General features: G+C 39.7%; 2 protein-coding genes across 2 annotated transcripts; one reads left to right on the top strand and one right to left on the bottom strand.

Annotated features, from left to right (window-relative positions):
- Positions 1–7,503: 7,503 nt before the first annotated feature.
- Positions 7,504–8,938, bottom strand: LOC109695314 (interferon-induced protein with tetratricopeptide repeats 2). The gene is given in 4 exon segments (XM_020177760.2): positions 7,504–7,861; positions 7,863–7,903; positions 7,905–7,972; positions 7,975–8,938. Coding segments are annotated over 4 exon segments (1,335 nt in total). The 5' UTR covers positions 8,843–8,938.
- A 7,792-nt stretch (positions 8,939–16,730) lies between these two features.
- LOC109695310 (interferon-induced protein with tetratricopeptide repeats 1B-like) lies at positions 16,731–24,357 on the top strand. Its single transcript, XM_020177757.2, has 2 exons — positions 16,731–16,890; positions 20,996–24,357. Exons 1-2 carry the CDS (start codon positions 16,886–16,888, stop codon positions 22,395–22,397), a joined length of 1,407 nt encoding a protein of 468 aa, XP_020033346.1. The 5' UTR covers positions 16,731–16,885; the 3' UTR covers positions 22,398–24,357.
- The last annotated feature ends 17 nt before the right edge of the window (positions 24,358–24,374 follow it).

The following is a 24,374-nucleotide window of genomic DNA, read 5'->3' as shown; positions in this document are numbered from 1 at the left end:
ATTGTGATACAGCTTTTGAGCTCCTGGTTTGGTTGCCCTGCCTCTAAGGTCTGGAGGGAGGGAGCTGCATCCTTGCTCAAGCCAGCTGAGGAAAGCAGAGTGTGGCACTGACTTCTGAGCCCGTGTGCCCCACCCTGGAGGCACCTGCAAAATGGTGCCCAAGTCTTAGCCTTGCTCTGAGCCCATTTCTGTGCTCTAGGTTAGTGCTCCATGCTATTGCTTGAGGGACAGCTTAGTCTGGAGAGACTGCTCTAGGTTCAGCACTCAACATAAACTGCAGCCTGGTAGCCTAGCTACCATAAAGATGGAAAACAAGAGAAGGAGGCATTCCTTAGTTTACCAAGCCTGATCTGGTCTGAGTTTTCTTGCTCACCAGATCCAGACTGGGAGAAAGGGAAAAGATGTTGAATTGTTGCTAAGAAGTTTCTGGATCCCAAATCCCTTTCCATTCAGCTTCCACTAGGGTGTGACTGCATGTTCTTGCAGGTAGGTTGGTGTGTGGAAATTCGCTTCCCTGGAAGTAGCCATGAAACCAGTATTAGTCATTTCCCAAATGGTGAAGATGGCATTTGGAAGTATAAGGTCTGGGATCTTACCTTCCAAAGACTGATAACCTCCTGCCTGGCTAATCTGAGTGGTCTAAGGCACTACTCCAGAAGATTCTGAGTTCTTGTGTCACCTGAACAGAAAACTGGACAGAGACAAAATTGCAAAACAGTAGCAAAACTTTGTTGAAAGAAAAGGAAGAAAGAATAAGAAGAAACCATCACAACAGAAACTGTGTCCTCTGCCAGGTGGCACAGAAACATTGATTTCTTTGTTTAAGACCAAATTATAAGTTTGTAAAGTGGGAACAATCTGGCCAGTCCTTATGAAGCAGCTGGCATGACTGGCCTCAGTCTTTAGGCAAGGACTATGGTGACTATGGTGACTACTTAGCATAGCCTAATCACATAACAAAGGGTATTCTGTGCATGTGTATATGCCAATTTTTGGCCTTTAAGTATATATATGAGACGCAACCAATATTCATGAGATCCTAAGTAAGAGGACCTAACCTGGGAGGTCGAATTGGGGTAGACCTTTTTTGATAAGAAAAGCAGATCCAAAAGCATCAATTTTGTATGCTATCTTGACATCTTAGAGGAAATTTATTGCTCTAGAGTTGGCTCAGGGTCTGTGCTGGGGAATGCCTGTTTATTTAGTAGAAGAGAGGTACCATGGTGGATGAGGGGGAGGAGGAGGATTGGGGTGTGGGAATCTGAAGTCCAATGGAGAGGGGGCAGAGGGACACGGGGGTGGGCAGGCTGCCTAATTGATACAGGGACAGAATTTTAATTGAATTTTGGAGGAAGTGATTTATTGCTTCTTAGTCACAAACTCTTATGTTAACTTTTATAGCTACTTATATTTAAAATAAGTATTTTAAGTTGTTTTCTTTGGAAAAATAAGTACAATTTTCCAAAACATATTCACATCCTTACTAGTTCACATTCTTACTAATGACCAGACACTTGCAGTTACTTGGAAACAAGACTGTTAAATTTTTTTTAATGCATATGTGCATACAATGCTTGGGTCTTTTCTCCCCCCTGCCCCCACACCCTACCTTACCACCCACTCCACCCCCTCCCTCTTCCCCCCCACCACCTCCATACACAGCAGAAACTATTTTGCCCTTATTTCTAATTTTGTTGAAGGAGAGTATAAGCAATAATAGGAAGGAATAAGGGGTTTTGCTAGTTGAGATAAGGATAGCTATACAGGGAGTTGACTCACATTAATTTCCTGTGCATGTGTGTTACCTTCTAGGTTAATTCTTTTTGATCTAACCTTTTCTCTAGTTCCTGGTCCCCTTCTCCTATTGGCCTCAGTTGCTTTTAAGGTATCTGCTTTAGTTTCTCTGAGTTGAGGGCAACAAATGCTAGCTAATTTTTTAGGTGTCTTACCTATCCTCATATCTCCCTTGTGTGCTCTCGCTTTTATCATGTGCTCAAAGTCCAATCCCTTTGTTGTGTTTACCCTTGATCTAATGTGCACATATGAGGGAGAACATATGATTTTTAGTCTTTTGGGCCAGGCTAACCTCACTCAGAATGATGTTCTCCAATTCCATCCATTTACCAGCGAATGATAACATTTTGTTCTTCTTCATGGCTGCATAAAATTCCATTGTGTATAGATCCATTCGTCAGTAGTGGGGCATCTTGGCTGTTTCCATAACTTGGCTATTGTGAATAGTGCCGCAGTAAACATGGGTATGTAGGTGCCTCTGGAGTAACCTGTGTCACAGTCTTTTGGGTATATCCCCAAGAGTGGTATTGCTGGATCAAATAGTAGATCAATGTTTAGCTTTTTAAGTAGCCTCCAAATTTTTTTCCAGAGTGGTTGTGCTAGTTTACATTCCCACCAACAGTGTAAGAGGGTTCCTTTTTCCCCACATCCTCGCCAACACCTGTTGGTGGTGGTGTTGCTAATGATGGCTATTCTAACAGGGGTGAGGTGGAATCTTAGTGTGGTTTTAATTTGCATTTCCTTTATGGCTAGAGATGGTGAGCATTTTTTCATGTGTTTTTTGGCCATTTGAATTTCTTCTTTTGAGAAAGTTCTGTTTAGTTCACTTGCCCATTTCTTTATTGGCTCATTAGTTTTGGGAGAATTAGTTTTTTAAGTTCCCTATATATTCTGGTTATCAGTCCTTTGTCTGATGTGTAGCTGGCAAATATTTTCTCCCACTCTGTGGGTATTCTCTTCAGTTTAGAGACCATTTCTTTTGATGAACAGAAGCTTTTTAGTTTTATGAAGTCCCATTTATCTATGCTGTCTCTTAGTTGCTGTGCTGCTGGGGTTCCGTTGAGAAAGTTCTTACCTATACCTATTAACTCCAGAGTATTTCCTACTCTTTCCTGTATCAACTTTAGAGTTTGTGTTCTGATATTAAGATCCTTGATCCATTTTGAGTTAATATTGGTGTAGGGTGATATACATGGATCTAGTTTCAGTTTTTTGCAGACTGCTAACCAGTTTTCCCAGTAGTTTTTTTTGAAGAGGCTGCTATTTCTCCATCGTATAGTTTTAGCATCTTTGTCAAAGACAAGTTGATTATAGTTGTGTGGCTTCATATCTGGGTCCTCTATTCTATTCCACTGGTCTTCATGTCTGTTTTTGTTCCAGTACCATGCTGTTTTATTGTTATTGCTTTGTAATATAGTTTGAAGTCAGGTTTTATCGTGATACCGCCAGCATTTTTCTTTTGACTGAGTATTGCCTTGGCTATTCGTGGCCTCTGTGTTTCCATATAAATTTCATGGTAGATTTTTCAATCTCTTTAATGAATGTCATTGGAATTTTGATGGGAATTTCATTAAACATGTAGATTACTTTTGGGAGTATAGACATTTTTACTATGTTGATTCTACCAATCCATGAGCATGGGAGATCTCTCCACTTTCTATAAGACTGTTAAATTTTTTGAAATAAAAATACAGGTAAGAATTCAATAACTTCAAAGTGTAAGATTGGCCGGTCACTTATTGGCTCATTCCTATAATCTTAGCTATTTGAGAGGCTGAAATTGAAAAGATAACCATTCCAGGCCAGCCCTGGGGAAATAGTTCTCTAGCCCCCTCCATATTATGGCAATGCCAACAGACATTCATTTGATAGGCACCAAGGTCAACTATTGGAAAAATACTTCCTGACATGCTCCATAATGCTGAACCTGTATTGCAATATGGTACCACTACAATGTAGAAGTTTGAGGGAAATAAACCTAAGCATTTCTCCAAAGTCAATTTCAATTAGATACCCATTCCAGAAACACATCATACATTACTGAGAACTCAGCTCTCCAGGAGGAAAGACAGACAAAGAACACAAAACAGATTTTTTTAATTGACAGATCTTGCTGACATGCAGAAATTTTGCTGGCTAAAGACTATTAACTGTGTGAATAATTGATAAACAGTTTGTTTGTTTCTTTGTTTGTTTTATTAGACTAGGGTTTGAACAACTCAGGCTTTCATGCTTACAAAGCAGGCGCTCTACCTCCTGAACCACACCAGTTGTCCATTTTTATTCTGGTTATTTTGGGGTTGAGCAAACTATTTGCCTGGACTACCTTGAAGCCAGATCCTCCAGATCTCAGCCTTGCAAGTGGCTAGGATTACAGGCTCGAGCCAAAGTGCTCAGTGGTAAACAGTGTTTTAAAGATTAATAGCAATGACTAGCACAGGAGGAAAGAAGCAGGGAAGTAGATCATGACTCTGCTGTTCCCAGGGACTAGGTTAGCATTCAATGGAGAGAGAGATACTAGCTACTTTCACGAAACAGTAACAAGTGTACTCGAAACCAAGGTGGGGATGAGAGAAATTGTCCTCACTCCTTCATTGGTGCAAGCACACCTGAGATCATCTTAGGCAGTATATTAGGACCCTCGAAGTGGCAGTGACAAGCAGGAGGTATCAAAGCAGTTTTGCGGGCAATGGACACGGGTGGCATAGGTGCTGGAGCACACAATCAGCAGATAGTCAGGTAATTCTGACAGAGTTGTTTGTCAGCACCTAGAGAGTGCTGATGGGGACTTGTTATTTACCTTGGTGAGTACATGGGGGAAGCAGACTGTCACACACTGGGACACATAGTTAGGTAGCAGGGATTTACCAATCAAGATCAATTAATGTGATTTCATTTATAATCCCCAGGTAGTGAAAGTTCAAGAAACATGAGCTACATACATAATCTGCTTTGTTGTTTTCCAATTATTTGTTGCCTCTATCTCCTCAAATAAATATTAGTTATAATAGTCATTGATCTCTTTTCTACCCTTCCCCCTTTTCCCCCTTTCAAGATGCTTGTTCCAGCACAGGTTTGGTGGACTGATATGAAAGGACAAGTTTATACATACCTGGTTCTTTAGCACACACAGGTGTCAGCATTCCTCCATCCAGGCCATTACATCTGCCTATTTTCCCTTTTATTCAGAACTGTCCTCTCTTTCGTCCCTAGGTTCCTGATCCAGTAGGTTACTCAGACAAAGAGAGTTAGACCTTCCTCTGAAATCTACACCTGTCCAATTGAATGAGTTTCTGAATGTGGCTCTTGTGATTTTTATTTTCCACTAAAGCCCTCTGGAAGACTACAAGAGGTTTCAGGGTTCCTTGCCTTTTGCTATTCTTTACCCTTTGGGGAAAATTCTCTAACAAGCATTTGAATTGCCTCCAGGATGGGGCATAAAACAGAATCAGCACCACTTCCTCATTTCTCAAAATAGAGGACAAAGAAAGAGAATGTAACTAAGAGAAAGGTTTAACAGAGAAAAGGGAAGTAGCACCCCAGAGTCAAGGGGGGGGTGAAGGAGATGCACAGTGCTGTGTGTACAAAGGGCATTTTGGGGCAGGTGGCAGGTATAAACACAAGCCCAGAACTCTAACACTGAGTAGAACTCTTAGTTCAATTTAGTGGTTTTAATATTAACAACTCTAGATAATTTGAGGCCAGTTCATACTCACCATAACATTTCACATATCAGTACTTAATTCTAAAAGACTTAAGGTAAAGCAAAATTTCAGATAAACTGGCATTGCTTTAGATGCTATTATATGTAAGTAATTTAATAATGGAAGTCATGACTTTTTTCATGAAATCAGTGAACTCTTTCATCTCAAACATATTTTTTTAAGATGGCAGTGGAGATTGAACTCAGGCAGGCACAGGACACCATGTCCAGTTTTTTCTATTGATCTGGGGTTTTGGGAAATTTGTTGCCATGACTGCCCACAAACTGTGGCCAATCTCATCCTCATTCTCTCCTCCAAATCTCATCTTCCCAAGTAACTGGGATTACAGATGTCAGCAATCAGCTTTAGACTTATAACCCTATTTTCAATGCAGAAGATAACATGAAACTGTTACAGTAGTTGTCATTTTATTGAATTTATATGTTTTAATTGCTTAATAACATTGCTGGTACATTGGTACATATGAAGTAATGCCAACAGACAAATGTTTTCCAACCCAGAAAGTGGCAGATGGTCTCATGCTGTGCTAAATGAGTCCACTTTGGTTCATGCCAGTCTTTATACCTAATCCAAGCAATACCTACTAGAAAAATCCCAATCACCACCATCAAACCATTAATTTTCTGGTATCTCTAAGTAGTTAATGAAGTGTTTCTATCACCAAATGTGGAACAGTTCTAATGAGGGGGAAACACCCTTCATTATCAATGTCATTTCCTAGACTTTTCATAGACCCTTGTCACCAAGCTGTTCTCCCATTCAGCTGCCTTGCTATCATCTCAAACATGCGATCCTCAAGCCAGTTTTGAAGAAAGTAAGTCTTGCTGTTGAAAAGGGGATAAATATAATCAAAGTATATTATATTTATATCCATGCATGAAAATAAAAATGAAACCCATTAAAATTATAAAAACAAAAATGTGGGAGGTCTTAACAGGTGAAAATTTCTCCATGTGATTATAATCTACAAAGATTCAGCTTTCCTTTTCTCTATCTTTTGCTTACTTTTTGTGTTTCCCTTTTTGTTTTCCACACAAAGATTTGGGTCTTGGGTGGGGGGGTGGCAGTAAAACCCCAGATGTTAGGCAGGCATCTACCACTTGAACCAGTTCACCAACTCAAAATTTGCCCATTTTTTTTTTTTTGACCATACAGGGGCTCGAAATCAGGGCCTTATGTTTGGTAAACAGGCTCTCTACCACTTGACCCACTACATTAACCCTTCCACACAAAAGATTTAAATAAATGTGTATTTTAGTTGCTAGCATATTTTACAAGATACCCTTTATATTTTCCTGCAGTGCTATAATTATAGCAGATGGAAGGAAAGTCTCCCTTTGAGATTCCGGAAAGATTTCCACAGACTTCATGGGTTCTCCTCAGATATCCCTTCTAGATTTCACCTGTTTGCTACTATCTTTTATTCAAACTATGCTGCCACCTCAGTTATTGGGGCATTGAATTCACGTTGTATGGTGCACTGTACATTAAGGACTGGAAGAGAAAGAGGAGGAAAGAGGCAGAGGAGAGGAAAGGAGTTACAGAGAATACAAAGACCTATCTAGCCTTTGTTCCCTCTTCTTTTCAGTGAACACACTACATTATTGTCTTTGCACGACCAACCTGTGCAAGATCTAAAATGACTCCATGATGGAAAAACATTACAGATGTGAGGAAACTGGCTGCTTTACATAAACATAGAAAAATCTTAAGGCATTGTTCCATGGTAGATGACTTGAAGGAATATCACCTTACAAACCACACCCAAGGTTCTATGCCCAACTGTTCCATCTCCCAAAATGCCCCATGATCCAGCCACTCAGGTGCTCACATCTGGCATGGCAAGATCTCCCTAACCCTGATCCAGTGCAATGGCCAATGTCTTAGTCCATGTTTATACCATTCCAATTGTTAAAAATTATGAAGAGTGATCTGGTGTTGGGTTCCAGTCCCATCAGGCAGTGTCTTTGTGGGCAGCACATCCCTATTCTTCATTTCCTGTCTCATCTAAAGATGCCAGAGGGACACAACTTCCTGTGCTTACATCCCTCTCAGTGTCAGCATCTACTTGCTGCATTTCTCCATTCAACTCCTGAAGAAATGCCAAGAGATGCAAAACTTCAGAATCAGCTTCATTTTTAGAAAGCCACCCTTGGGCAATTCTTTGCAATTTACTTTTCATCTTTTCTTTCTCCTTTGATTCCTGGTTTATTTTCATGCCCTCTTTAAACTACTGGATGGCCTTGTCTTCCAATTTCATTTGATACAGTTGAAAATTGCCATAAAACAGATGGAGCAGTTGTTTAGCTATAGGAGCATGTTCCTTGCTGAGTTTTTTCTGCTTCTTCATATTGACCTACCATAGGAAAAAATACCAGCAGGATGGCTACAAGCATTCAAGAGATTGCCATTGATCTCATCAGCTCTCTTTAAATGGTGCACAGCCTGTGCGTTAATTCCAGGAACTCACTTTTCCCATTCACTCCCCTGTCTCTCATACTTAGCATTCGTTGGACTTTGGACTGATAGCAGCACCCAATATGGTAATGCAAGTAGGCATTGTCTGGCATGCTTTTTAACGCCTCTCTAAGCAGATCGATACTTTTGTCCACAGCACGCTTATTTCGATAAAACTTTGCTGCACTGCACAGCACATCTGTTGCACCTTCAGCCTCCCTTAAGGCTTCCTCCACTAGCCTGTCTCCTTCACTTTCCTCATCTTCTTCATTCAGTTTTTGAAGTTTCAGAGCCAAGAGGACCTTCATATACTGGTTGTCAGGATTCAGCTCAATGGCTGTCCTCAGAGCATCGATGGGGTTCTGAGATGCTGGCCAGCGATCCAGACGGTAGTTTTCTATGGCCCATCCAGTGAAGAATTCTGGGTTCTTTGGGTCCTTTTCCAGAGCCTTCTCAAAACACACCTTCCCCCTTTCATTTTGCCGTTTTGTGCACTTTAGCCGTGTCCACCCTTCCTCACAGTCAAGTTCAGGACTCTCAATTCTATAGGGACTGGAACACTTGGCACAGACCTCTTTCACTTTGTCCACATAAATCTGAGCTTCTGAGAGCCGGCCCATGTGATAGTAGACCCAGGCATAGTTTCCCCAGGTCACCAGACTTCTGATTTCTGCCTGGCCAGCATGCTGTCTCTGGATTAGCTCTTCAGCTTGCTGTAAGCATTCCAGGGCCGCCTCGTTTTGCCCTCGGTGGTGCTTGATGTAGGCCTGTATGTTGCACATGGTGGCTTTAAACTCACTGTTCTGAAGCTCACACTTGTTCAACACTCTGTTCTCAAACTCATCCAAGGACTGTTCTCCCTCCATCAGGTTCCAGGTGAAATGGCATTTTAGTTGCTGTAGGCTGCTCTCCAAGGATTTCTTAGTATTCTCGCTGTAGGGAAAAAAAGAAAGATGGACACTTTGTGACACAGCACAGATCTGAATGTCAAGAAACAGGATCACAGCAAATAAGACTCTTTTCCTTCTAAATCACAAAAGAACAAACTTTCTGTATCTTGCTTCCAATGTTTTGACACATGTGTCACTTCCTGCACAGGGAAGCAAGAGTTTGGTGACTTTGGGCAGCAGAAGTATTAGTGAGAGGGAGATGGTCACTCAGAGCCTGAGCTCAGGTTTCCTGAATAGGTGGATTGTGTCAGGCAGCTCAGGTCCTCTGGCTTGTATGTCTCGCAGAGAGGTCAAACTTGTGGGAATGATTCAGCAGAGGCTTGCTTTAGTTTATGAGTTCTTAAAGAAGTATTTAGCAATTAATTGCTTGTTTTTCCTTCATCTTACCTACTATTTACTTTTATTTAGTAAATCTTTGCTTTATACTTTTCTATTCTCTTACTGTTTCACTGTGTGTATTTTACTTTATCTGTTATGTTTCTGTAGTCAACTCCACTATCTCTTCTGCATTTTTTGGTGTACTGGGTTTTAAATTCAGGCCTTAGGCCTGCTTTGCGCTCTATGCCCCTGATTGCGTTTTCCTTAGGTTATTTTCTAGATAGGAAAATGACCTTTTTGGCTTGATTTGGCCTCAGATTACCACACCTCACACTTAACTGAGATCAAGGTGTGCAGCACCATGCTCAGCTTGTTCTTGAGATGGAGTCTTACTTGCAAGCCTTTAGAACTCTACCTCCTGAGTAGCTGGATAACAGGGGGTGGCTGCTGCCCCAATTTATTTTATAAATTCTTACTCCCTTCATTCTTCTTAATTTTCCTTTAAAAAATCTCTTATGTTCTCTAATTATTTCAGCTTATTATATATCACTAATTGATTTTTGTCTATGCAAACTTTTTGATCTATTCTCACATTGCTGTTCTGCTGCCAAAAGAGCCAAAATTTATCCCAGACAGAAAATATTTCTAAATTGGGGAATAATAATGTTTGGCCAAAGGGGAAATATTTTTCTTATAGGAATCCTGAATCAGTAGAAGACTAGGTGCTGTAATAAATCCCCCAAACATAAATAACACTGTAAAGGGGGATTTTTCTTACATGACCATTTAATGGTGGCATTGCTGGACATGTGGAAGTTCTCCTCCATGCATTGATGTAAGCACTCACATTTCCCTCATCCAGAGAATCTACCATCCCTGGGGCCCAAGGAACAGACTAGAGAATGCAAATCTAGTTCTCAATCATCTTACCTGATCTAACATACATTGCTTACACTCATATTTCATTAAGAAGAGTTAGAACATGCCCCTAGATAGAAGGGGAGGTTGGGAAATGTAGATCCAGATTGTAAACCCCCTTCCCTGTGTTAGCTTCATACTATACAAGAGAGATCACAGTATGAGTGGACATAAGCTGTTTCTACCACAGTGTTCTACTCCAACCCCAAAGAGTCACTTGCATCCTTCTTCCTAAACATGGAACATATACAGACCTTTGCCAAGTGAGTCCACCTAAAGTCAAGGCAATATTACACTGGGCTGTCAGAAATCTCTGGGTGAGGCACCATCCTCTCTAATTATGTAGAGATGACTCTTTGTGTTCTGGTAATTTAAAAAATCTGAAAGCCCAGATAAGACTAGATTGTTGATATGTATCATACACAGAGTTGGTATGGGATAATAAGAAACATACCCATAAAAAGAAAACATCAATAAATCTTCAAAGTCGTGGGTCCATAGCAGTGATAAGTCTGCTGGAAAAACATTTTGAAGACTCTTTGGGAAATTAGACCCTGTTCTGTTTTCTGATGGGAGCTACTCTGTCATTGTTCCCCACACAGTAATTCCATCCACTGGGAGGTTCTTTTTGACATTTATTCTCTTATTCTCATCTTTTCCACCATGGGGTAAGAGTTCTGTGTTTTACCTTTTTGGACCCAGAGCATCCTGTACTCAAATAGAACCTTTATCAGTATTAAAGGGGAACATGTATTCAGAACATTAATGCTCTCAGAGAATGCCACAAATTCCTCAATGATTGGTTCTGAGAATCAAAAGACTTTCCAAAGTAAGTTATCATGAATTGTTGATGGGTAAGGGTTACGAGAAGAGCCATATGAAGGCACAAGGGACAGCAAAGGAAGTCAGAAGAAATGAGCCAGTGTTCTCTGCTGTATATGAATTACTGATTTTTTGAAATCAGAAGCAGAACATTTCCATTTCTCTCACCAGCTACTTCACCTGCTCACTGGAATACAAGCCTTCAGGGAACTTCAGGGTTTTTCATGAGATTTTTTGCCTTCCTTTAGACTTGCTTCATGCTAAACAAAGTTCTGCAGGCAGAGATCCCAACACTCACCTCAGGCCAAAGCCACAGACATCAATCCCATACTTTCCTTTTGAAGTAAAAGCCCTGGTCCCTGTCTTTCTGGATTTTAATCTGATTGCAAGATTCAATTTGCATGCATTTAAAATGACAGAGAGGAAAGCTCATGAAAACCTGAATAGCACAAGGAATAGATGAAGCATTTCCTGCTTTATTGGAAAATGAGATAACTGAAGTTTTGTGTGTTCTCAGTAGAAACACCAGAGAGCACTGTGAACTATTATAGCAAGGCCTGTGCCTTTCCTCTTGGCCCATTCATCCATCACATTACTTGATACTCATTGGAAACCCAGTAAAAGCTTGTTGCAGAAAAAGTACTACCTAACATTGACAGCAAGCAAGCAAACAAACAAACAAACAAAAACACATAAAAAAGTAGAGGACAGTAGGAGAGCAATCACTTGGAGGTGATTGATTTTTAAAAAATCAGTTTTGATAAGTAAGATTAAGTATGATGGAAAGAGTTGGAGAACATTTTGTGTATGTGAGAGAGGTTGGTGGAAGAGAATTTCTAGAGGAAAGAACTAGAGATAGATGGTCATCAATTTTGTGTAGAGATTTTCAACATTGATTAGTGTGGCCTTGCCCACAGAAGGAACTATGTGTAAAGTAAGTACTAGGGAAATGGTCAGAATTTTGAGCCAATAAATTTATTTTGACCTTATTTTATTTTGAAAGACTATGTAATATGTACTCGTGGTGCAAAGCTCAACATTCAAAGAGATAAACTCTTAAACTAAATTTCCCTCCCATACATCTCCTAGATAATCAGTTCCATCTTAAAAGGATACCTTAAAGAGAAAGATCCTTCCCCAAATATGGTATGTATACTTCTGATACAGTTTTTCTTTGTTGGTTCCTTCCCTCCCTTCTTTCCTTCCTTTCTTCCTTCCTTCCTTCTTTCCTTCTTTCCATCAATGTTAGTATGCTAGACACACTTCTACACTTTAATTTACTTATACTTACATATGTTTTGAAGATAGAAGTCTACATTTTTTCATTGCATTATTATAATTACTATTATTCTTACTATAATTATTAATGTAATAACTACATGTTATTGCCAATATAAATTGTTAAAAAACTAATCAACAAATCTTCTCGTGAATTATTTTCATTACTTTAAGGTTTTTCCATTCTTTGCTATTCTAAACAAAACTCATGTATGTGCCATGTATATGTCTTTGCATGCATGAGCAAATATTAATAAGAATGAAATGTCTGAGGCAAAGATTATGGTACACTAATGACCACGGACAAGTTCCTTTTTCTATATGATATATAATCTTAACAGCAAGGCATGATAGAGTCTATTTATCTACAACCATGGTAGTACACAGAAGACATTTTCCTTGCTGGCCTGAAATATTCTCACTTGCAGTATTGAATTGCATTGCTCCTTGATCTTTGCAGGAGTAACGTTGACAATTTTTTCATACGTTTAAAGGCCATTTTCATTCCTATGTGTTCCAGAATTTTTCCTATTTTTTTTCATTGGGTTGATCTTTTCTTGTTAATTTTCAGAACTATTTCAGTATTAAGGAAATGAATCCTTTCCTGGTAATATGTCTAAGTATTATCTTTTAATTGGTCATTTATCTTTTGATGGTTTTTAAGATATCTTTTCCAGGAAATATATATTTTAATATACCTGAAACTATTAATAGTTTATCTCTTGTTTTGTTTCATGCTTACAACTTCAAGACACTGATATTTAAAAAAATCTACTGAGAATTCTCATAGTACTTCTATTATTTCTGTTTTAGGAACATCTAAAACTTTGATTTATAGGCAATACATTTTGGAGTTTAAGGAACAAAGAGATGAGATCACTCATCAGGGGAATCCTGTTTGCACACTCCCTAGCTAATATTGAGTGTCTCTTGTATACCAAGGCACAGGGTGAGAGTCTCTTGGGAAGCCTGATGTTCACTGAGGATAAGCCAGAATCACATAGTTCCAAAGCAGGTGCTTCTCTTTAAAATGATTTTGCTCAAAATCTACATGACAGAGGAAAGTGATTTTAATTTTGGATGAGAGAGTTCTTAGAAGCTGGAAGAGACTGGAAGAAATGAGAAGCCCAGCCATCAGCCCAGCTCCCACAAGGTGAACCCACTTTGTCTCCTCTATTCACTCCAATTTGTGACCCCTACACCAGGCCTCCACACCTCTTTCTTTCTCTCCTTCTTCTCCCTCCAAGCCCAGAGGCCAGGTAGGAAGGTGTCTCCAGTACCTTCTGCTATTCTTGGTGGTGGCTTCACCTGCACTATCTGTGGTGTTGGTATTGCTCTTTTCAGCCAGAGACACAGAGGTGCCACCTGTGGCAGGGTCAAGGACACACTAGCTGCTGGTACATTTTATCCTCAGTTCATGGATGCATCTGCACAGTTGCCAACCCCAGGCATCTGAGGCTTTTTCAGAGAGTCATTTATTGGCAATTGCTTTTAGGCTCATGGTCAGTTTTCCCTTGGCCATTGATGTTCATTTTCTCTAGATGATGGTTGATGGCAGTGTCACCACACATTCTCCAGAATAGCTACAAATTGCTAAATCTCAGAGAGGGCATTTTGGAGTTTAAGGCAAGAGGGAGAGTATTACTGAATTCTGTCGGGAAGTAGCAGCCTGTCTCATCCCCCTGGCCTGCTGTGGCATGCAGGAAGGAAAGGACCTTATGAGCAGGAAAGTTGCATTTTCAACTCCAAAACAATCTCAAAGTCAGCCTGCAGTTTTTGTTCATCCTCATTAGTTCTATGCTCACTGGTCAGCAGCCTCTTTCCTTCTAAGAGCAGAGTTGACATTCCCTAATAAGGAAACTCTGTCTGCATACAGCAGGGTCAGCCATGCACCAGAGTTCCAGTCTGCTTGTCTTGATGGTTTACCATATGGATTTAGACTTGCCTAATCAGCCTCCACCATCCCATTTTATTTATTTGTTTATTTATGTTTGTATTTAGCCAAAGCATTTGCCTTGGTTTATTTATTTATTTTATCGTTTTACATTTACTTACATGTGTATACAGCATTTAGGCCAGCTCCCCTCGTTTCCCCCTCCCAGCTGCCTGGCAGAACCTGTTCCACCCTCTTCTTGTCCAATTTTGTTGAAGTGATAATAAGAAAGGCATAGCATTTTTGCTAATTTGATATAAAGATAGCACGCAGAGAGATTCCTAGCATTGTTTCCATGTATATGTGTATTGTTTCCATGTATATGTGTATTGCAACCCACATTGGTTCATCTCTACCAGACCTCTTCACTACTTCCTAGTCCCCTTCCCATAGGGGCCTCTGCCAGTTTAAGATTACTATATTCACTCCTCTACAGTGAACACATCAACCACATTCAAGTTTTAGGTTTCCTTCCCATTCCTTATTCCTCCCATGTACGCTCCCCTCTTAGTGTGTGACTCATGTCCAATAATATTATTGCATTTGTTTTAGGTATATAATCTGCATATGAGGGAGAACATGGGATTTTTGGCCTTCTGAGCCTAGCTAACTTCAGTTAAGATGATGTTCTTCAGTTCCATCCATTTACTTGCGAATGACAAAATTTCGTTCTTCTTTGTGGCTGAATAAAATTCCATTGTGTATAAATACCACATTTTCTTAATCCATTCACCGGCAGTGGGGCATATGGCTGTTTCCACAGGTTGCCTATTGTGAATAGTGCTGCAATAAACATGGGTGAGCAGGTGCCTTACAATACCATTTTAAAGCTGGTGACCTGCAGAAAAATTTTTGGCATCCTGTCAGCAGTGGAGGAAATCAAAGAGGAACCTAATTTATAATTCAGAAGTCTCCAAAGATTTAGGAACTAGTGACATAGAGTCCGGCAGAAGATTGCATGCAAGTGTGTGTATTTATCTATGGGAAAAGGTTTAGTGGTAGAAGACCAATTCATAATGCTGAAAAATTTTAAAGTCAAAAACTGCCATTATAGTCATATTATTTAAGGACATATCAATGAACAACAAACTGGTCACCGAAAGTTATACAGTGGTTAAATTTCTAGGGTAGAAAATGGAATAGGATGGATGTGGGGGACTACAGTTTCTTCTACCTTGTCTGTCATGTTGATTGTTTAAATGGCTTTAACGGGTACCTCTGAATAATCTAAAAGGAATAAATCTGGAATAGAGTGAGGGGAAAAAGGATGAATGGAGAAGGAAGGAAAAACAAAGAAAGGAGGGAGAAAAAGATGAAAGAAATTATGGAAGGAAAGGAAAATGAGGAATGAGGGCAGGAAGGAAGGATAAATGGAAGAAAGGAAAAAGGGGGAAAACAAAGGGAAAAAGAAGATAAGTTGTCTCACATCCATGTGTTGCAACATTTATTATGAAGCACTCACTATTCATATTATTGATAAATTTTAATAATGGGAAATTATAATGCTAAGTTAAAAGATAATGCATTAAATATAATATATATCTATAAACAGAAAAATATTTTCCCAAAAGTTTGTTTTATGAATTTCAACTAACTTCCTATCTATGTACTGTCTTATTTTCTTTCTGGTTGGTGATGTAAGAGGCAATATAGTTTTTTTCCCCTATATATTTGCTGGTATTTTTCCAGTTTCTTTACTATCCTTATCCTATATGATCCTGAGAAAAGTCTTTCAAGATTCCACTTTGGTTCGTTTTTTAGAAATCAGTGAGGATAAAAGAAAACAGAAAGTGATTGTATGGGAATCGGGACTGAGTGACAGAGCCCAGCTTCTCCAGAGGCTTTAGAGGTGGAGATGCTGGCTTAGCAAGTGACAGTGTGTCCTCAGAAGAGACTTCATTCATTAAGTCCAGCCTATCCAATACTAGTTCTGCCAGTGCTGAGCTCTGGTGAAAAAGCATGCCACATTTAAATATTATAATGAAATGACTCTGGCCTCCTGACTTCCTTTTCAATGAAAAACATGAAAATGAGGAGCTTGTGAGAACATTCTTGCCTAGTTTGCAGCTTTAACTGAAGAAAATGCAGCTGAGACAAGACAATGAAATAGACTTGTCCTTCCTCCTTCACCACCATCTGCTACAGTCTTCCTGTTCTAAAGACTCCATTGGGGAGTCAGTGTGAGTCTACAAGTGACAAAGAACAACAAATGCCTGACTTAATAAGAAACAATGATTCTCTAGAATAGGATATTAAATATTTATTCAGGTGTCACAATGCAGTACTTGAGGACATCAGCTTTGATGCACAGGATGTAGGCTCAGTAGATTACACACTACCTAGCATCTGCTACATCGAGGATCTGCAGGGTCAGGAAAGTGGAATCCATACAGCAGAGTGACTGCTGTCACACCCTCCCTTCAACAGTTCTGAAGAGAGAGCAAGAGGACAATCTCTGTTTTAAGTTTCAGTTTCCATGTACAGGACTTGGCAACTTTAGTTGCACTTTCTCGTTTCAGTTAACAGCTGCCAATTGCAAGGACACGCCCCAGTTGACATCATGACTTGCATATAAAGCCCAGTTGTGGAGCTGCAATTTCTGTGAAAATCCACAAGACACACAGGCCAGGTCTGCAAGGAGCCCACTCTGCTGAAGACACTGCAGGACTTCTACTTAATTCCCAGCAGCCATGGGGTAAGGATTTCCCTACTTCTCTGACATTATCTTCCTAAGCTTTAGTGAAAATGTTAATCAGTACTTTCTCAGCAGGTTTAGTCTGAGTGAGGTCAGGATTCTCAGCTCCTACTGTGATTATCTGCTCGTGACTGCAGTGTGTGTTTGTGTACAACAGTGTGCATGCATGTCCATGCATGCCCAGACACAGTCAACTTCAGTAATGCAGGCATTTTTATATTTGTTAACATTGGTTAAGGAAACACGTCCCTGAGCCATCCCAAAAAGGGGAGGAAGTGCAAAAAGAGTTTTGCGGGAAGGGAGAAAGTGGTCCCAAATTCAGAGACTCTTTCCCACTAACTCCCACTGTCCCATCTAGGAAAGTGAGGGGCAGCCTATGTGGGTAGAGACACTACTTTCTGTTCCTCCTCACCACGGAGGTGAAGCAGAACCCAGACAGTTGTGGGAGTCACAGTCAGGGTCTCTCACATGCATGTGCTACTATGGATGTAGTGGGGAAGCTTGTGGCCTTCCTCCCCAGGCTTCTGTTCTCAATGACAGCTGGGCTACCAGAGTGGTCTAACTGCATTGAAGATGAGCAATTTACCTGTTCCTGGGGAAGCCTGACCACTGCAGGTCCCTGATATTCTCCTTCCCTGGGTCTTGGCTGGATTTCTCTGCTTGGGAGCATTCACTTATTCCTTACCTAAAAAGCTGATTGATCTGCTAATGTCCTTTCAGGGTTCCACTGGGGAATACTGGGGGGCAAATGTTCTAGAAAATGCACAATTGCAGGCCTATGAACAACCCTTCTATCAATACAGAGTTGTCACTGATAAATAACATAAGGAGAAATATTAATAAAAATTTATAAAAGTAGCTATCACTTCTTGAATGTTAAGTTCATTAAGTGTCAGTCTAAGTTCTAAAGTATTATGTAGGACTGGAGGCCTGGTGCAAGAGGTATGCACCTGCCTGAGTTCAAAGGATGGTGCTACTAAAAACTAAAATAAAAGTATTATGTAAATTATTAGGTTTAGATGTCAGAAAAAATTAATGAGACAAACCAGTGATCACTTCATCATCCTGATTTTCCACTAAGTGATCTTAGTTTAGAAATTGTAACTTAACTGAGTCAGTAAACAGTAGAGCTTTGATGTGAACCGAGAATTTATTAAATGTTTAAAGCAATTTCTCTAATGGTGGACAGTGGGGCTTCATGAAATCATTGCTGACGACATTCTAATCAATCAATATGTTTTAATGTTTATTTTAACATACACTAGTAGAAAATATATACATATTGTATGCACATCCTTGTTTAAATTGCCGATCAGGTTGGCAATATATCTTTTTATAATAATAAAATACATGTAAGATAATATTTACCATTTTCATAGAGTCCATGACCTAGTAACACCTTTTTGTCTATTCATCCATCCAACACTGCTTAGGTAGGAAGTGGGGACATAACAGTGTGTAAGGAGTAGCTGAAGTTCAGTTTTGTTGTCTTCTAGTAAATGAGGGAGGTAACTGGCCATTTGTGATGTTCTGTTTTTGGTGGAGGCTACTTAAATTCTTATTTCAGAGCAGACTACTCAACAATTCTATGAGAATTACTTCCAGGCAACATAACATCATACCTATCATATATTATAAGCAATTCACTAATGTAACCTATTATGATCTTTTTTACTATAAAAGGAACTACTCCATTTTAAAAGACCAAAAATTCACTTCACCATAGTGGTAGTTAGAATTGTGTCCCCTGCCATTTTACAAGTTGAAGCTTTATTTGCAATGAGGCAATACTGGGAGACATGATCTAATAGGAAGTAATAAAGGTTAAATAAAGAGCTGAGGCTAGTCCTTACTTCTATAAGGCTGGTTGGTGTTCTTCACAGAGGAGGAAGAGACAGAATTCTCTGTGTTCATGGGCCAGGAGGAAAGACCAATTGAGGATGCCCAGGAACACAGCCATCCTGGTCAGAAAAGAGAGCACTTGCTAGGAACCATACGGCAGGGACCTTGATCTATTGCCCCTACATAGCCTTTTGCCGTGTGCTCTGAGCTCTATGAGTAATAGTCTGCTTCTGTTATTTCATGTGTTTCTGTGAGTGCCTGCCCCTGTGTCTCACCTGACTGTCACAACTGCCCTTCTTCCCAGATCAGAGGTCTCCTACAGAGTGACTAGCTTCAGAACTGTGAGAGAATCAATTTCTGTTGCTTCAGCCACTCAGTCAGTGGTATTTTGTTATGGTAGCCTGAGCAGAATCGTGTGATTATTTTTTCCAGGTTTTATTTCTTGAATCTTTTCTGTTCTCCTTTGGTCTGTATATCTGTATTCTCCCATTTATATCAGGACCATAATACATTCATTTCTGTTCCTTTACAGTGAGTTTTGAAATCAAGACTGGTAAAATGCCCACATTTGTTCTTTCTTTTCAATATCATTTTGGTGATTTGAGAAGATGAAATATTTTTGGTTAAAATTTTTCACTTCTGCAAAATATGTCATTGGGATTTTGATAGCCATTGCCTTGACTCTATACTTCACTTTGGGTAGTACTTTTATCTTAACAATGTGAAGTCTTGAAACCCATGAACACAAGAAATCTTCCCATCTATTTGTGTCCTCCTTAATTTACTTCAGCAACATTTTTTAACTTTAGTGTAGAAGTCTTTTGCCTTTTTAGTTAACTTATAAGTGCTTTACTCTTTTCAATGCCATTGGAAATAGAATTATTTTCTTAATTTCCTTTGTGTATTGTTCCTAATTTGTGTATAGAAACCCACTTAAGGATTGGGGTGTGATTCAAGTGGTAAAGCATGTTCCCAAGAAGCAGAAGGCCCTAAATTCAAACCCCACTGTCACCAAAGAGACCCATTTTATATTTGCATGTTGATTTTGTATCCTGTGACATTGCTTGTTACTTACAACAATTTTAGTATGGACTCCCTAGGTTTTTAGATATATGTGATCTATACAGAATATGTAAGGTAAAAAAAAAGATATCCTTGCCTTGTTCCTGATCTTGGAGGAAAAGGTTTTAATTTTCACATTTGAGGATGATTCTGGTTATGAGCATTTCATATATGGCCTTTACTTGCTTGAAGAAGTTTCTGCTATCACTTGGTTGTAGAGTGATTCTAATCATGGAACAGTATTAAATTTGTCAACAAATTTTCTGATCCTGTTTCTGGGACAAATGTGATCTTCTTTTCTTTATTCTATTAATGACATGTCACATTGATTAATTTTTGTGTGTTTGACTACTGTTTGGAAGGAAATCCTCTATTATATTACAATCACAAAATGATAAATTACAGTGATAAAGAACAAATTTTTACTTTACAGGGATTATAGTTGTGTTGGGGTCCTGGGCAAGAGGCTAAGGTGTGACAGTAAATGAGTTCCATGTAGCAAAGTTGGTGGTTATGGAACAGTCTGCAACTTCTCATAGGTGTTGATTACAGAGATTAGCTCATGTGAAAATAAATACACTATATACAAACTATGTTATACCTACATTACCTCCATAGATTTCTTATTGTACTATCCTTCAAGAAACTGAGTAATAAAGGCACAGCATCTCTGATCTATATTTAAAAACTTCCGTGAAACTACAAGTGTTCCAAGTAACAGTGGAAAGAGAAACCTTAGTAGAATGTTATCTCATTTGAGTAGTCTTCATTTGTTCTATACTGCAAGCAGTGAAAGCCTGAACTCAGCAATGGTTGTTGAAGTTCTACATTTTTAAGTATCAGTCACTCATCATTATACTCAATAGTAAAATAAGAAAGTATTACCTAGGGACACACAGTGTGAGTACTTCCTACATGTAGGTTTGTTTTCCCCAAAGCCCAGTGATGAATACTAATGTCATCCTCATTTTGCAAAAGAGCTCTGAAGCCCAGGAGGGTTACTTGCCTGGGAAGTGCTGAAGCATGATACAGAGCCATGTAAAGCTCATTCATCGTCCATGAATATCTAAAAGTCAAGGGAATGTAAGGATATCTAAGTGTGAGAACGTAAAGAAAAAGCACTAAAATTGTACAAGGAGTTTTGTTTGATTCCTTTTCCGTGGCTAATATTCAGGTAACGAAATCTCTTTTCTTCTTATAGTGAGAATGCTGATGATCGTCAAGTCCAGGAGAGCCTGGTTCAACTGAGATGTCACTTTACATGGGGGCTGGTAGTCGAAGACTCTGAAATACCTGATTTAGAAAGCAGGGTCTTAGAGGAGATTGAGTTCCTAGACACCAAGTTCAATGTGGGAATCCACAACCTTCTGGCCTATGTGAAACACCTGCAAGGCCAGGATGAGGAAGCCCTGCAGAGCTTGAGAGATGCTGAAGACTTGACCCAGAGACAGCATGCAGACAAGTCAGACATGAGAAGCCTGGTGACCTGGGGCAACTATGCCTGGCTGTATTACCACATGGGCAAGTTGGAAAAAGTCCAGATTTACCTGGATAAGGTAGAAAACATTTGCCAGAAGTTTGCAAGTCCCTTCCGCTATAGGGTGGAGTGTCCTCAGATGGACTGTGAGGAAGGCTGGGCCTTGCTCAAGTGTGGAGGACAGTATCAGAAACAAGCCAAGGTCTGCTTTGAAAAAGCTCTGCAAGCGGAACCTGAAAACCCTGAATTCAGCACTGGGTTTGCCATTGCCACCTATCGCCAAGATTTTGATAAGAGTTTCATTTCTCTAGAGCCCTTAAGGCACGCTGTCAGGCTAAATCCAGGAGATGCATATATTAAGGTCCTTCTTGCTCTGAAACTTCAGGATGCAGGAAAACAGGTCGAAGCAGAAGAGTACATTTTAAAGGCTCTGCACAACACCTCCTCCCAGGTTTATGTCTTTCGTTATGCATCCAAGTTCTACAGAAGAAATGGCTGCGTGGATAAAGCTCTTGAGCTCCTTGAAAGGGCCTTGCAGGCAACACCCTCCTCTGCCTACCTGCATTACCAGGTGGGGCTTTGTTACAGGGCACAAGTATTACAAATAAAGAACTCAACAAACATGCAGCCTAGAGGGCAGGATAGAGAAAAAGTAGACAAATTGGTTCAACTGGCTATAGCTGAATTCCAAAAGACTTTAGTGCTAAGGCCCACATTTGAGATGGCTTATGTTACTCTGGCTGAAATGTATGCAGAAATTGGCCAATTCAGAATGGCAGAGGACAATTTTCAAAAAGTGTTAGTCATGGAAAACATTGCTGATCACTTGCAGCAAGAGATTCATCTCCGCTATGGCCGCTTCCTACAATTTCACCAGAAATCTGAAGATAAAGCAATCACCCATTATCTAAAAGGACTAAAAGTAAAAGAAATTTCCTTTGCCAGGAGACATGTTCTCAAGGCTTTGGAACAACTTGCTAAAAAACGTCTTAACAGGAATGTACGTGTTGTGGAAAGCCTCAGCCTCCTTGGGCTCATCCACAAATTGAGAGGCGAAGTGAATGAGGCCCTACTGTGCTATGAGAAGGCTCTGAGGCTCACTGGTGAGCTGAACCCTATGTTTTGAAATACAGCTCATTGTTACCCGTTTGATGTACTCATAACTAAATATTGCAGTGATGTTTCCTAGTCACTGCCTCCAAAATGGTGTAACCTGATGAGACACAAAATATTTGAGGACAACATGTCCTCTGTGGCCTGACTGTACCCACTCACTTTCTTTCTCCTGGTACCCATGGCTGAGACATAGCATCCAATCTTCTATGACATACCCCTACTGTAATTGACCAAAGACAATTCTTTCTGTCCTGGGTGCCTATGAGTTCATGGACCTTCCTTATGATTAGGCCTCTGGAATGAGCAGCTTCCTTTATTAGTCTGCTAGTGTCCTTCTTGTGTAGCCAGAGCCCCAATTTTCTATGAGCTGTAAGAGAAAACAAAAGAGTATAGATGAGAGTAAACCAGCAGGGGAGGAATTCTTTACATGCCTACAGCGTTACAGGTGAGAGTTCCATCCCCTGTACCCCACTATAACCAAGATCTGCTGGTCCTTGAACACAGTCAATAACTGATAATCTACCTTTTCTTGACCTGTGTGACACTAGTGTCAAAAATAGTGAGTCTGAGCCATTGAAACACTTTCTTGGACATTTGTTCATAGCTTAATAGACATTTGATGTAACAAGGAAAGTCAAAATAAGGGAATAGCCTGTCTGGGAGGTGTGAGCACAATATGGCATAAATAACTTCCTTTAGCTTTTAGGTGATTGTTAGATTCATGTGATATAATCTCCTTTTTTCTGCACACCCAAAAATATTCCATAAAATCCCAAACTCTTTGAGTGTATTTTGTTTGTGACATTTAAAAAGATGCCTTCTATGTTTATGTGGAAACAGAGAGCTTCAGATGAAGTTTATGCAGAACTAGCAGCCCTTTAACAGAGGAAGCTGTGTGTACACAAACACTATCATATTTTTTAAAAAATATGGTGGGCAATTGTGTCTAAACACAATGGAATTGGGCAGTTGGTTGATTGATGTCACTCTCCTCCCTGAAAGCGGGGATTGCCCATTGTTGAGCAAGAGTGGTAGGAATGGGTTGGGTTGAGTCAATTGCATTACACTTCAAAACATGCTAGTGACACTGTTTTCACCTGTGTTGATGCTAAATGAAGAACAGATTTGTCAAGCAGAATAAACTTCTGGGGCAGGATTACTGTTTTTCTGAGTTCAAAAAAAACATTACAACTCTTGGTCTCGTGTGGCCTCGCCTTCAATTCTATACCAGTGACTGCTTCAGACACACTTGCATGGGGAAAAATTCATCCTGTCATGGAATAAATGTAAACTAGAAATCTGAGGACACATCTCTGCTTATTGGAAAACATGCACAATGCCTTTTTCATTGTCATGCTAGATAATTCTAAGCCTTTGATTTGGCCGTTTTATATTTGCTACTAAACTGACAGCTGCTATCTCTTTGCCGCTGTCTTGACATGCATAAAAGAAGTAACGGGAAATTTATATTCCTCTGGTTCATTTCATCACACATTTGATAAACTTACAAAGCTATTTGGTAGGTTAGGTATGGTGGTTTCATTCCACCCAATTCACTAAGTCATTAGCATTGAGACATACCTATCACTCCAGGTACTGGAAGCAAAGTAAATTTCCATAGCTTTAGACTCTGCTTAATACACCTTTTGAATTTGTGCAGTGTGTTGGGGGAAGCATGCACAGGGAGTGTGTATATGCTTGGAGGACCATGAGGTAAGTCCTAAAATAAGCTATCTTAAGCAATTTCAACTTTCATTATATATTCTATAGGGCATATTGAGATGATTGACTGAGTATTTTGTGTTACTCTTACACACAGCATAGACCAGGTGAGGAAAGGGAGAAACTGAAAGGATAGAGGAATGTATAATTACCTGCTTGTATAAAAATGAAAACCATGGACAAATGAATGGAATTTTTAATATTTACTAATAGAAAAAGGACAGCAATAAAAATTAGATTTTGCTACATCTGGCTTTGAAACCAT

The sequence above is a fragment of the Castor canadensis genome, chromosome 7, assembly GCF_047511655.1.
Source record: "Castor canadensis chromosome 7, mCasCan1.hap1v2, whole genome shotgun sequence".
NCBI classification, from domain to species: Eukaryota; Metazoa; Chordata; class Mammalia; order Rodentia; family Castoridae; genus Castor; species Castor canadensis.
This window is presented reverse-complemented; position numbering and strand designations above follow the sequence as displayed.